At 42.4% G+C, this 14,470-nt stretch overlaps 1 protein-coding gene across 2 annotated transcripts in view; it reads right to left on the reverse strand.

Moving 5' to 3' along the window:
- Window positions 1–14,470, reverse strand: part of Tdrd5 (tudor domain containing 5) — a 56,189-nt gene that overhangs the window by 23,616 nt on the left and 18,103 nt on the right. For both annotated transcript variants that reach the window (XM_052200976.1, XM_052200975.1), the window contains exons 8-11: window positions 14,208–14,428; window positions 8,927–9,139; window positions 8,156–8,222; window positions 480–680 (exon numbers count right to left, since the gene is read on the reverse strand). In XM_052200976.1, the coding sequence (XP_052056936.1) occupies window positions 480–680; window positions 8,156–8,222; window positions 8,927–9,139; window positions 14,208–14,428 (702 nt within the window). The remainder of the gene's footprint in view (window positions 1–479; window positions 681–8,155; window positions 8,223–8,926; window positions 9,140–14,207; window positions 14,429–14,470) is intronic.

The raw sequence follows: 14,470 nt of genomic DNA on the forward strand, positions 1-14,470 counted from the left end.
GAAAAGGACAACAAGCTGGCAGCTCCAGCTGGCACTGGAGCAAGCATATTTCTTAACCTTGGTAAGGTGAAAATTTCCATATTGTTGCTTCTTTAGTTACAAAAATAGCAGCAAGCCGAGAAAGCGTGTGGATGTGTTATCACTAATGTCAAAGTAAGAGAATGTTTTCCTTCTCTAGGAAAACACTAGATAATTAAATACTTCAGGGTTAGAGGGATTGATTAGATGATTTGTTTTAAGCAGAAGTTTTTACCGGACAACAAAGAACCACTGGAAAACTATGGAGTTGTTTGTTATTGGTGGCAGTAATGGCCTGGTTTCCACCTGGAAATGAAGAGGGTGTCTGCATTAAGAATCCTGAGAGCTTAACAGACATTCCTACGACTGAAGAGTAAATCAGTAACGACCCATACTAAATAGTTTTCTATCCTAAAGGGCGGCATTTAAACACAGCACGTTGAACAAAATAAGCACTCTACCTTGGACGGGGCGTTTTCTCGGCATACGATAGCATGGCCTTCTGTCCTCAAGACGTGATGAAAATACACATCTTCATGTGAGGACGTGTCACAAAGAAAGATATTAAGGATTCCATCTATATACTCATCCACCACTCCCACCAACGGCTTCAAACCACACAGCTTCTGGAAGTGCAAGATAGCTCTGGATGTCCAGTGTTCCTAGAAACAACAGAGATATTTTTATGATAAGATTTAGACATGAGTTATAGTCATCATATACAATAATTAATTGCGAGTGAACCAGAGTTTTAAGTGAAAAAAACAAAATTCCCCAAATCCAGAGTAACACATAAACTATGTATAATTTTAGGGTGAGAGACATCAAAAGAAAAGTATGGTTAAATAAAATGACTACAAATCATCTGATGAAAAACTCATTTTCAGAAATATAATATTTATTTGTAATAAATAAAAAGACCAGTCATCAAGAAAATGCAAATCAAAAGCACTCAGAGATTCCACCTCAACTCAATAAACACAGCTATCACCAGGAAAACCACAACAAATGCTGGCGAAGGCACAGGAAAGAAGTCTGTGTAGCTGTTGGGCTTGTATTAGTCCAGTTACCATGGAAACCAGCGTGGAGATTCCTCAAAGAGTGAAAATAATAACTGTACATGAGCCAACTGCACTGCTTCTAGGTATACATTCAGAAGAGGCCTGTTTACCACAGGACAGCTGCTCACGTGTTCACCACAGCAGCGGTATAGCACGGAGGTTATGGACTCAGTGGTGGTGCTTACAGCAGACGAGAGATGAGGGGATAAAGCAGACGTGTACATGCACAACAGAGTTTTACTCAGCATCAAGAACAATGAAATTATGTCCTCTGCAGGAAAATGAATGGATGTAGAAATCGTCACATTATGTGAATTAGAACAATCGCAAACACAAGTATGCCGTTTGTCTCTAAAAGTGGTAATAGAGATATAGAAGGTAAAAAGAAAACCTCATAATAAAAAAGTAATGGGGCAAATATGATCAATATGCATTACACATATGCATGAGAATATAATGAAACTATATACTACATGCTAATTTTAAAAGAAAAATATTAAAACGTTTTGGAAAAAATTAATTATTCACTGAGAAACTCTCATTTAAAAAGAAAGAGAAAGAAAGAAAGAAAGAAAGAAAGAAAGAAAGAAAGAAAGAAAGAAAGAAAGAAAGAAGTTAGTTAGTTAAAGCCAGGCAGTTATAGCACATGCTTTTATCCCAGCACTCGGGAAGCAGACTCAGAATCTCTGAGTTTGAAGTCAGCCTTGCCTACAAAATAATTTCTAGGACAGTCAGGGCCACACAGAAAAACCTTTGTCTTGAGAAAACAAAACAAAAGTCAGTTAAAGATTATTAGGCTAACCTCAGAGGGAAAACATTTTTAATTCTAGATACATTATTTTAATATATCACAAAAGACCAAAGAACTTTTAAACTAATGACAAACTGTGACACCAAAATGAAGGATGGTGGATCTACTTCTGTCTTCAGCATGCCTGCTATCTGTGCAAGTCTCAGCCACAGCTCTGATTGTCCTGACAGGTCAAAGGGCCAAATATCAAAGCCAGCCTCCAGTGGTTGCGAGCTTATTCCCAGAAAAGAGGGAGGCAAATGCACTAAGCTTCCCATGGATTTATAGCTCCATTTTCACACTTCCAGAGTCAGCCACCAATCTTCAAGTTGTCCATTTACACAACACACAGTAGCAGGAGTTCTAGGCATTTGGTGAGAGCAAAGTGAATGCCTCTGTGGAGACAAGCATCATCCAGCACACATCATCCCAACACACAGTCTCCAGACAGCTGCAGTCCAAAGGAAAGGAGACACAGGGAGGACACCTGAGACCTCTGCCCCAAAGGCTCACCAACCTGAGCTCGATGCTCAGGGCCAAAGGATGAAGGAGAGACCCAAGTGCAGTCAGATGTCCTCTAGCATCCATGCATGCACGCATGCGTGCATGAGTGCACACCACACACTCGCATGCGCACGCACTTTCTCATTTAAAAATGGATACAACTGGACTAAATTTTGGAAAGTAAAAATACAATAAACAAAAACTAAAACCTTCACAGGTTAATTCAGTAGCAGATTAGACAGGATTAAAGAGAGAACTAGTAAATGGAAGATAATTTAGAAAAATAGTTGCCCACCATGTAAAGACCTGGACATAAAAATACAGAAGACAGCTAAAAGATCTAGGAGGAAAACTTACCTTTGATACTTTTCATTTTTTGTTCCAGAAAGAGAGACAGAAACAGAGAGAATAAAAATATGAATATGGGGCATAGGCAATAGTCAAAGAATAACTTCAAATTCACAAGGTTTAATGAAAACTAGTAACCCACAGATTTGAAAATGTTCAGTGAACAAAGCAGGTTAAGTAATAAACTCACACAGGCAAGTAAACATATCATATTATACATAAACATATCCTGACACTGAAGTAAGAGACAAATGGAGTTTGAAACAGCTAAAGACCAAGAGGACAGAGCACTGGTCAAGGATTTTCAAGGACAAGCTGCTGTCCCCCGAGGGGACGAGACCAGAGCTAGCCTAGGCAACAGCCTCAGTGCACTGAGGCTGAGCCCAGCCTACCCCTGGCAAAGCACAGCGGGTGGGGCTGAGTCAGCAGGCAGGCAGCCTGTGCACTGCACGCCATCCCTAGCACGGTGACAGAGCAGTACAGACAGAGGTGTGGTGGGTCCTGGTAAACACTAGTAAATGTTTACCACCACCACATGACCCTGATGAGAGAATCCTAAATAATACATAATACAGCTCAAGGAGAAGAAAAGTGTCCCAGGTAGTGGGATAGGTGGCATGTTGAAAATATGTAACTAGACCCAAACAGACACTATTATAGTTTTGTAACCAACTTTTTTTTTTAAGCTCTTAGGAACTTTATTTTCCTTCTGCCTTTTTCCTCTTTGCTCGGCTGTGTGCAGAGCAGCTCAGGACCACTCAGTGCTGGCTCCGACCCACTCGGAGCCGCTGGGCAGTCCTCAGTGGCTGGCTGTGCACTCCAGTCTTTCGTGGGGAACTGCTGGATGGGCACAGAGGGCACCTGCACACCCTCAGACCAGCCGGCCTCCTCAGGCTGGGCAGCAGTGACCTCAGGAGCTGGTGCTGTCCATTCTCCCTGGAATTCCTCCTTGGTCACAGCCTTCCCGGCAGCAGCCTGCTCCTCCTCCTCAGTCTCCTCTGGGCCTCTGTGAAGATCAGGCATAGCCTCCCATGGGTGCTCACGGGAGATAGTACCTCACCTGCGGAGTACTTCCCGGGCCAGCATCCACATCAGCCCCACCGAGTGAGCTCCCTTGTTGTGGCATGGGATGGCAGTGTCCACAGAGAGCAGGAGAGCTTCTGTGCTACACAGAGCAATGGTGGGCAGGTTGACATAAGAGGCCTCTGTGAGTGGCTGGTGGTTCGCCCTGGGATCTGTCACCACTTGAAGCTGTGGCTCCTTGAAGGCGCTTGGATCTGGTTAGTGAAGGTCCCAGGTGTGAAGCGGCCAGCAATGGGAGTGGCTCCTGTGGCAGCAGCAAACTTCAGCACAGATCAGCCAGTGTTCCTAGGGGAGAGGACGCTGACGTCAGCAGGGTTCTCAATGGCAACCAGCTTCTGCTGCGAGCACCAGCTTCTGCTGCGAGCACCAGCTTCTGCTGCGAGCACCAGCTTCTCCCAGGTTCTCCTCAGGTTTATGATGACGATACGGTCACATTTCCTTCTGTAGATGTACCGTTCCATCTGAAAGTGGAGGTTGGTGCCACCTAATTGGGTTCTTACAGCAAGGAATTTGAGGACATCCTCCTCCTTCGTCTGCAGGACGTCAAGGGCTCCGGATATTGTGTAAGTTTTCCTTTACATTACGATGGGAACCAAGAACGACGCCATATGGACCCATCCCCAGGTAGCACAGAAAGCCTTATTTTTTGATTAAAAACAATTTTTCTGAAAAAGAATAAAAATTCTAACAAAACAAAACAATCATCCTCAAATGTTAATGTTTCATTTTCTTGCATTCCTTTAAGAACACCGTTTACTGTGATTGTATATTATATATATTTGATCATATAGAGCCTAGATATTCTTTGAATATTCCCTTTACCATTGTGTTAATTTTCATTATACTGTATAGCATAAATTATATTTTGTTTAAGAGCAATGTATATGATTTATCATATTATACACATTACATTACTTGAAAATTACAGCTTTATGTAAGGCATTTACACAAAATATTTTGATAAAAATATAACATACTACTGAATGTGAGACCCTGTGAAATAACTGTTTATAAAGCGGTTAATGAAGCCTGACATAAGGGCATGTCGCCATCAGAAGGTCTGCAGATACTGAGGGGCGTGTCACGGTCCTTATGCTCTGTTCCAGTAACTGAAAAGGTCACAAGGAGGTAACCCAAGAGAAATGAGGACCTCAGCAGCTTCCAAATGATAGCACTTCGATATGTGCAGTTTAATCCATTTGGGTAGATCTAACAAAATGCCAGAAAATTATATAGCTTAAACATATGAACATTAGTTTTTCATGAATCTGCAGTCTTAAAATTTTAACTCAAGGTTTGAAAAGTTCCATTTCACGGGGCAGTGGGGCAGTGGTGGTGCACGCCTTTAATACCAGCACTCGGGAGGCAGAGGCAGGCCAGCCTGGTCTACAGACTGAGTTCCAGGACAGTTAAGACTACACAGAGAAACCCTGTCTCAAAAACAAAACAAAACAAAAATAAAACAAAAGAACAACAACAACAAAAAGGAGCAAAGAAAAGTTCCATTTCCTAGTGAGATCATATTTCCTGGCTAGTAGACAGCCTTTCTTTTTGCTGTGGACTCACACACAGAGTGAAAGAAAGAAGAGACAGAGAGGGAGGGGAGAGAAGGGAAAGGAGAGAAAGAGGGAGAGGAAGAAGAGAGGAGGGGAGGGGGGGAGGGGGAGAAGAGGGGAGGGGGAGGGGGGAGAGGGAGGGAGAGGGATTAGGCACTCGAATGAGGACAAGTAAAGGAAGCAGAGACCAAGTCGTAAGAGGCGAAGACACAGACAGAATAACGGGCCCATCCCAAGGATTCTCATTCTTACTTACTTTATTATTTAATGTTTTATTTCAAGAATATAATTCTAAGATAAGAGAGTTTGTATATACTTTGCTTAATACAATAAATACATTCATGCTCAATGCTTTGCCAGTATACACATATATACACAGAACATGCACATAGGCACGCACATACATGAATCCATCAGTCATGACCTATGAGGTAACCTGAGCTAGCTCAATGAGGAAAAAAATGAACTGATTTCTGGTTTTGTCTAAAAGAAGTTCTAACAATTTATCTTAGTAGATATTAATTTTCTAACCAATAATTTTGGTATTACAATTATTGGTTCATAATTATTATCAAAACACAGTATCACAAAGACAAAATAACTCACCTATACCGAGACACAAATCCAAGGCTGGAGAGAAGGCTCAGTGGTTAGGAGCACTTGCTCCTCCTGCAGAGGACCTGGCTCCTTTCCCAGCGCCTTCAGGGAGGCTAAAATCACCTGTAACTACACTTCTTGGGGTTCCCATGCCCTGTTCTGGACTCTGTGAGAACTGGATATACTTTTTACATATAAATACATTGTTACACATACATACACTGTCACACATACATACACTGTCACACATACATACACTGTCACACACACATTCACTGTCACACATACATACACTGTCACACATATATACAGTTACACATATATACACTGTTACACATACATACATTGTCACACATACATACACTGTCACACATACATACACTGTCACACATATATACACTGTCACACACACATTCACTGTCACACATACATACACTGTCACACATACATACACTGTCACACATACATACACTGCCACACATACATACACTGTTACACATACATACATTGTTACACATACATACATTGTTACACATACATACACTGTCACACATACATACACTGTCACACATATATACACTGTCACACACACATTCACTGTCACACATTCATACACTGTCACACATACATACACTGTCACACATACATACACTGCCACACATACATACACTGTTACATATACATACATTGCTACACATACATTCATTCAGATGAAGCATCCATACATATATAACTAAGAAGGAATGATGGCAACTCAGATCTCTGAGAACATTAACTTCATCAACGGTAAGAGAGAAAGCACTAAGGCTGTCTGTCCGTCAGTCAGGAAGGTGGGTTCAAAGGGGAGGCATACCCTATGATTATGTTTAAAAATTTCATTCTAATTAATGCATAGTAGTTTATTAAATTAACCTTAAGTTCTTCTTGATGTTAAGTTATTTCCATTAGAATCTCTTTGAATAACACCCTCCAGAGTCAGCGTTACTGTTTGTCACAGGTGCTTCCTTTTCTTATAAGATCCGTCCAACATGAGAGGCTAAACCATCTTGTCTAACATACGAAGCAGGTGTCATGTTAGTACAACATATGACTAGTAACTAGACAAGAAAAGAAAAGCACCTTGAATTATGGTTTATTTCCATGGCACCCAGTTCTACCGCCATGAAGGGGTCCACGCTGTAAGCGTGTAGCCTCTGTGATGCTGACACAGGCCCTCCACTGAGGGCATGCAGCCTCGGTGATGCTGAGACAGCCCCTCCACTCCTACTCCAGAATTTTTTTTTACAAAGTCATGTTGGATTTTGTCAAAGGCCTTGTCTGTATCTCCTGAGATGACCACATGATTTTGTCTGTAAGTTCATTTATAAGATTGATTATATTTATGCTGAGCTGTTCCCTTTATCTCCAGGATTGAGCCAACTCCAGCCAATACCACCCTAACTGGAGAGACTCAAAGGCACCATTAATATAGTAAGGAGAGAGGGCTGTGCACCTCCGGCCCTTCTCAACATAGTTCTTACACCCATCCCAGCTAGAGAAATAAACAAGGGAAGAAAGTCAAGAACACAAATAGTCAAAGTTGGATTTGAAGATGATATGAATTTATATATAGAAAGCCCCAAAATTCCATTAGAAAACTTTTAGAGCTGGGTGGTAGTGGTGCACGCCTTTAATCCCAGCACTTGGGAGGCAGAAGCAGGTGGATTTCTGAGTTTGAGGCCAGCCTGGTCTACAGAGTGAGTTCCAGGACAGCCAGGGCTATACAGAGGAATCCTGTCTCGGGGGCAAAAAAAAAAGGAAGAAAACTTTTAGAACTGATCACCATCAACAAAGTGGAATGATACAAAATCAACTTAAAAAATTCAGTAGTCATTTTATGTAATAACAACAGATATGCTAAAGGCTATTGCTCCACTGCAATTCTTTTAATCAGTGTTAAAAACATTTCTAAAAATGGAGAGAAGCATTCCTACCTGCTTTAATTTTAATTAAGATCATCTTTGCAAATTCAGTGCCCAGAGTAACCAAAGGGACAGAGACATAGACATCATTAGACAGATGCAGCTGCCCACATGTCTGTCTCTCACACAACACACAATCAACACGTGTCACCTGTGTGCCCTGAAAACTCAGAACCACTACTGATACTGAGGACGTGCCTACGTCTTTGCTGACTAATGAGAAATAAGCCAACATACCTCTGCTGGCCTCACCCACGCCAAAGAGCAAGGGATAGCCTGAGCTGGAAGCTTCGTGTAGCAGGATCTGCAGAAAGCCAAATACATGACTGTTTAATCATGTATGTACACTGCTTTTTATTGACTGTCTGATCTATTTGTTTTGCTATTCACACAATTTCAACTAGTTTGTGACACTTGAAATTAATGCTTTGTACTTTAAAAATAATTTAAAAATAAATTAAAAAACATAGTAAGTTTTCCAAGAGAGCCATGTAAAGGAAAGCCCAGAAGGAGCCATTCAACCCCCGGCATGTAAGTATCCCTCCCACAGTCAAGCCGAGTAATTTTCTTAATAAAAGATGGAATTGTATTCTCATGGTTCATTCAAATTAATAATCAAGTGAAAGACCAGAGAGGATGGTCCACTTGAGAGCCAGTGATGGGGCTGGGGTGGGGCTCAGTGACGGACAGTGCACTGTGGTTGCAGAGGACGCTGTGGTTGCAGAGGACGGAGTTCATTTCCCAGCTCTGACATCAGGCAGCTCATGACCGCCTGTAACTGCAGCACCAGGGAACCCTGCAGCTTTGGCTCTTGTGTGCACCTGATCACGTATGTACACAGACCATTTATAAAAGTAACTATCGTAAAAAGATAGGAAAGGACCATCTGCCTTGCAATAAGGGCCGTAAAGTAGAATAAATGGAAGATGGCAGAAGACCAAAGATCCCAGTCCCAAAGTTCCATGATTCAGTCTCCTTTTTCCGGCATTCCTGTTAAATTCAACTCACTTGAGGAACCTCAGCGAGGACTTCTGGACAGTTCCTATATTTCCGAAATCTGGGTAGAACACTTCAACTTCCTTTTTCCCAAGGATCCGATGGATAATAACCCGGTACCACCACTTGTCCTCAGAGATCCTTACACAGCAGAGATGTCCTGGTTGGATAAAATAGTCTGGCATAATGTACCGATCAGAGACCAGCTGGTTGGAGTAGCAGCGTCTGTAGATTTCGCAATACAGAAAACCATGAAGTAAGAGGGGGAAAAAAAGACCATTTTTACTGATGTATCAAGAACAAGAAAGTCTTAGCAAAGAGCAAAGAAAAACTGTAATTTTCTGATTTGTTAATGCCTATCAATGCCAATTTCATTATCCAAAGTCTTTTCATCAACAAACTCCTTCTACATATGAAAATTACACACTTGTTTTGTTATCTTACATTCCCTGAATATAATCCAACTTCATTCCACAGAAATTCCTGAAACGGATACTTTCCTATGTTTACGACTCACAGATCTGGGGAGTGGGGACAGAAAGGCTGTAAGAACCAGAGGACCAGGAAACCTGCTGTGCAAGTGACACACAGCACAGACAAGACCAGAATAATGGCAGTATCAAGGGACATAGTGATGTGGATGGGGGGGATTTTTGTGGGGTCTCACGCCTATACAAAGAACTACAGGTCACCAATAACTTCTAGAAGGAAATCTGGCCTCTCCCTGGAATCAGCCCCAGTACTGGTTATCTAGTGTAGAGTGGTCAGCCCTAAAACAACATACACATACATACACCAAGTTGTGATACACATACATGTATGTGCATGTAACAGTAACCAAAGAAAAAGAGGTTATCAACTTGAAAGGGTCTTTGGGTGGGTGGGTGGGTGGGAGGGGTTCCATGGAGGATGCAGGGGGTGGTAGGGGGCAAGTGATTATAGTTAAATTAAAAACATTTTTTTAAAAAAGCATCAGTGGCTCACTAATCCCCAAAAGTCTCTCTCCAGCCTATCTTCCTCCGTGCTCTTGGATACTCCATCTCCACAATTCCCTCCTATTCCTTTCTTACCGATGTGTTTAAGAGGCTCTGTGCTGCCGTAACCATCTGGGTTCTTTGGAGTGTTTAAACCAGAAACCCAGGTTCGATTCCCGACTCCCTCGTTTACAAGATGGGTGGCTGGATCAGCTGTGTTTGAGGACAGTGGCTTCAGAAGCCTTCCACTCCTGTCACTTTCTCTCTGACATGTTCCCTGCTTTCATATCTCATTTCACTACAGATGACTCCCTGGAAGACCCGGCATCCCAAGCTGCAAAGCTTGTTCTTCCCACTGTCTGGCAGCCATTCTAATGTCCTCTCCTCCTCCCCATTCTCAGCTCCTTTCCTCTTAGTGAGAAGATGCCCCTACCTTAACTAGCCATAAAGACTTCCTAGAATTTAGCTATTTGAATAAAAAGTTCTAGTTAATAGGAACTAAGGAAAAGTATACAAAGTGTGCAGAAATATATAAATTACTGTATACTTCATCACAATTTTTAAAATGTTAAAATTGTGAGGACTTCAAGTTGTGTTTTTCACAACAATGAATGGTATGGCCACAGCCTCTACCTTTCTTTTCTCCTTCTCACTGGCTAAGAGAGGACCTAGCAGATGGTGGCAAGCTACATCCAAAGAGGCAACATGTGATCTGTAACAAAAGACAGGACCCATCAATGTCCGTCACACCATGGAGCACCCACGCCTGCACCAAAGCTGCAGCTGGAACTACCTCAGGAAGAGGTGAGCCATATCTTCTCTATGTGACCATGCTACACAGAATCCCGGCTGCCAAGTCTTCACTTCTGACGCTCACCCGAGGCAGTGAGTGGAAACGTCTAGTCTCTCTCCCCAGAAATCCAGCTTCTCATACCTAGTCCATCTCTGAGCCAACACTCTTCATGCTGGGAATGCTTCACATTCTCTCCCCAATTCTTTCTATTCCATTTCTTATCAACTGAAAAGGTTTACTTTCTTAATTTCTCTCTAGTTTGTTCCTTTCTGTTTAATCTCCCCTTCCCTCCGCCTCTGTCACTGGGAACACATACCCAGCACACACACCTGAGGACAGTTTCTGGGTCGTCAGCCCGTGATTACGTCTTCACTGTGGTGAAGCAGACCAGGGGAGGGGCATGTGCCACTGAGCCAGAGCTGCTACGATCTCACTGCAGGGCAGCCAGTAGGCGAGGAGCAGTGGCTTCTGTCTGAAAGGACGCTTCCCTGCAGTGCGCACAATTCAACTTTTATATCTTCCAATTGCAGCTCCAGTCCGGCCCTGCCAACATCACCTGTGCTATCACCAATATATTGCTATTTGTTCCTAAGGCATATTGTCCAATCCTTCATTAATAGCTGACGTTAGCGCCAGAATATACCTATTCTCATCTCAACCAGCAAAGCCTTGCCTTTGACACCTTGCTCAAATATCAGCTATGAGGAAGCTTTCCCAGACAGATCTACTGCCCACTCACCCCATATCCTGTTTGTCCCCCTGGCTATTTCCCCTGCTTTAGTCTGCTCACGCAGACAAAGACCATGTCTTACATAGGTGTCCCTGTAGCACCAGGGCCTCAACAAGCAGACTGAACAGTTACAGTGTAGCAACAGCACCAGGCTGGGGCGGGGGCTGGGTTGGGGGCTGGGTTGGTACGGTGCTTGCCTGCACAAGCATGAAGGCCTGAGTCTGATCTTCTGAACCCACACTACAAAAACAAATGCTGGGTATGGCAGCAAGTGCGTCTACTGTGGATGTGAGGCTGGAGGCTGTGGGGCTCACCAGCCAGCCTGCCTAACCTGGTTAACAAACCTCAGTCTAGTGAGAGCCTGTCTCGAAGAACTCTTCTTACATTTTCCAAATTCATATGCATTTATGGACAGTTCCTAAGAAATAGCAACCCTAGGTTGGCCTCTGGTCCCCATATGCGCACACGTGTGTACTTACACACATGAATACACATATATACACAAACAGTAGCCAACTCTGAACTAGAGTCTACTGCTTTACTTTCTACAGCTCTGTAGCTACTAGATTACCCCAATCTGGAGATCAGGTTAGACCAAAAGAAGTTGAATAATGTACAGATCTCAGAGAAGATAAGAACACTTTAAAATATGTACTAAGTCTTACAACATAGTAGAATAGAATATAATTTTTCTAATGTGAGTCTGTGTGCGTGCATGCATGCGTGCGTGCATGTGCCTGAGCACTAATGTAATGTAGAGGCCAGAAAGACAACCTCAGGCATCACTGTCCACAATGCTGCCTACATCCTTTGAGACAAGGCCTGTGATTGGTCTAGAGCTCATCAACTATGCTAGACCAGCTGGACAGTGAGTGCTTGGATTACAGGAGTTTGCCACCATGTCTGGAATTTTTACATGAGTTTTAAAGATAAAAGTCAGGTCTTCATGTTCACACAGCAAGCACTTTATAAGCTATCAATCAAGCCAGGATAGTGTTTCTTTCTAAGGTATTATTATTATTCAGCTTATGCCAGGTAACTTGTCATCATAAATATATAATCTGGCAAAATAAGAAAAATACAGGATGCTTTGGTAAATACAAAAAACTATTATTTTATATGACACAACGTAATCAGAAATTGTTTACAAATGAATTTATAGTGACTGAATGTATTCACATCTTATATAGTGTTTATAATATAGACCAGAGTTTTTCAGTAGACAAAAAAACTAAATAACAGTCTACAAACTGTTGGGGCCTTGACAGCCTTCTTATAAGCCCACACAAGTCAAGCTATTTTCATAATATGACTAAAATCTTGCTCCTTGACACTGCATTGATGCTTTAAAAGCAACCACAGGTAAAATGCCAGATGCCTTAGCTGAATCAAGGCACTGTCAAAACTGTTGCCATTTGTTGTCACACAGTTCAGTTAAGAAACAAACAAACAACAACCAACAAACCAGTATCACTTAACTCAGTATCACTTAAGAATGCCCTTGAAGCCAAAGCCAAGATTGGTGACACACACCTTCAGTTCCAGCACTCAGGAAGTCTCAGAGGCAAGGCAGGAAAATCTCTGAGTTCAAGGCCAGCCTAGTCTACAGAGAGAGTCCAAGATATCTAGGGCTATACAGAGAAAGCCTGTCTCAAAGAAACAGTCCTTGATAAGGCAGTACAATTCAATTATTATTTTCAAAAGACCTGCAGTACATACACAGTATTTCCCATGAATCTTAAGGAAAAACACTTTGTATTTGAATTATGGCCTAAATTAGCCTTTGGCGGGGATCCAATGTCACTTGTAGGAACTGGAATGATGGCTCAGTGGTTAAGGACATGCACTCTGTTTGCAGAGGACCCAGGTTCTGTCCCAGTGCCCGCATCACAACCACTGGTACCTACAGCCCCCGGGTTTCTGGTATCTTCTGACTTCCACGGGCATGCGTGTTCACATGCACATACACCCACACAGACACATAACCGAATAATCTAAAAATAATAACTAAGCCAAGCGTGGTAGCACACACCTTAAATCCCAATACTTGGAAGGCATTGGTAAGAGGATATCTGTGAGCCTGAGGGCAGCCTGGTCTACAAGGTGAGACCCCGTCTCAAAAAACAAAACAACAACAACAGTTAAAAAAAAAAAAGAAAGAAAAAATGATAACACCATTTGCATTAAAAACTACTAATGTGGTGGTAAAGATTATACTTGAGAAAACTATAAAATAAACAAAATGCCTCTAACGTATAAACTCTACTTGCCCAAGGACAGATAACTTCCTGGAATGCTGGAGAGGTAACAAGCCGCGTGCTTCTGCTTCTCTAAACAAGCTTGCTTGCCCTGGCTACACACAGGAAAGAGCTGTGTGTGACTGCACATTGGCTGCTGTGTGCTCTATTACAAGTAGGCGGGAAGTACACTACTATGTGTTCTTGCCCTTGATTACACAAAGGCAGGAAGTCACATACACATACAGATATATAGAGTGTGGTATAATTCATAGTTTGAGTATCTACAAAGGGATTTGGAATATACTCAGTATATAGATACGAAGGGCTATTGCACATGCTTGGATTAGAAAAATATAGCTATTTCTCATGAAAATGTTATTTATCATACCACACATGGACTTTTTAAAACAGATATTTTAGCTTCTGCAATTTAAGTTTCTGTCTGATAAGCATCAGTAAGCCAAAGCTTTTTGTCAGCTTAGGAGTCCTGAGACTTACATGCCTGACAACTCCTGATTAAAGCTAACCCGGAACAGGGAAGGCAGGAGGTGCTTACCGCATCTCAATCATCATGTCTTCAAGTAATTCTGATGAGTCTCTGCTGTAGATCCGGATGTAGAACTGACTAGGAGAGATTATATATTCCACGAAGACCCCCACAAGGGTGCTGGTATCCAGTGGAGGCAGTCTGCACAGTTTCTTGGCACGCACGGCATCTGGTGGGATGTCATGGTTTGCCACTGACAAGCTGAGCTGGGGTTTGCTTGCTTCTACTTGCTACGGGAAGGTGGGAAGGCGGGAAGGTGGGGAGAGAAAGAC

Source organism: Apodemus sylvaticus, chromosome 12, assembly GCF_947179515.1.
Source record: "Apodemus sylvaticus chromosome 12, mApoSyl1.1, whole genome shotgun sequence".
NCBI classification, from domain to species: domain Eukaryota; kingdom Metazoa; phylum Chordata; class Mammalia; order Rodentia; family Muridae; genus Apodemus; species Apodemus sylvaticus.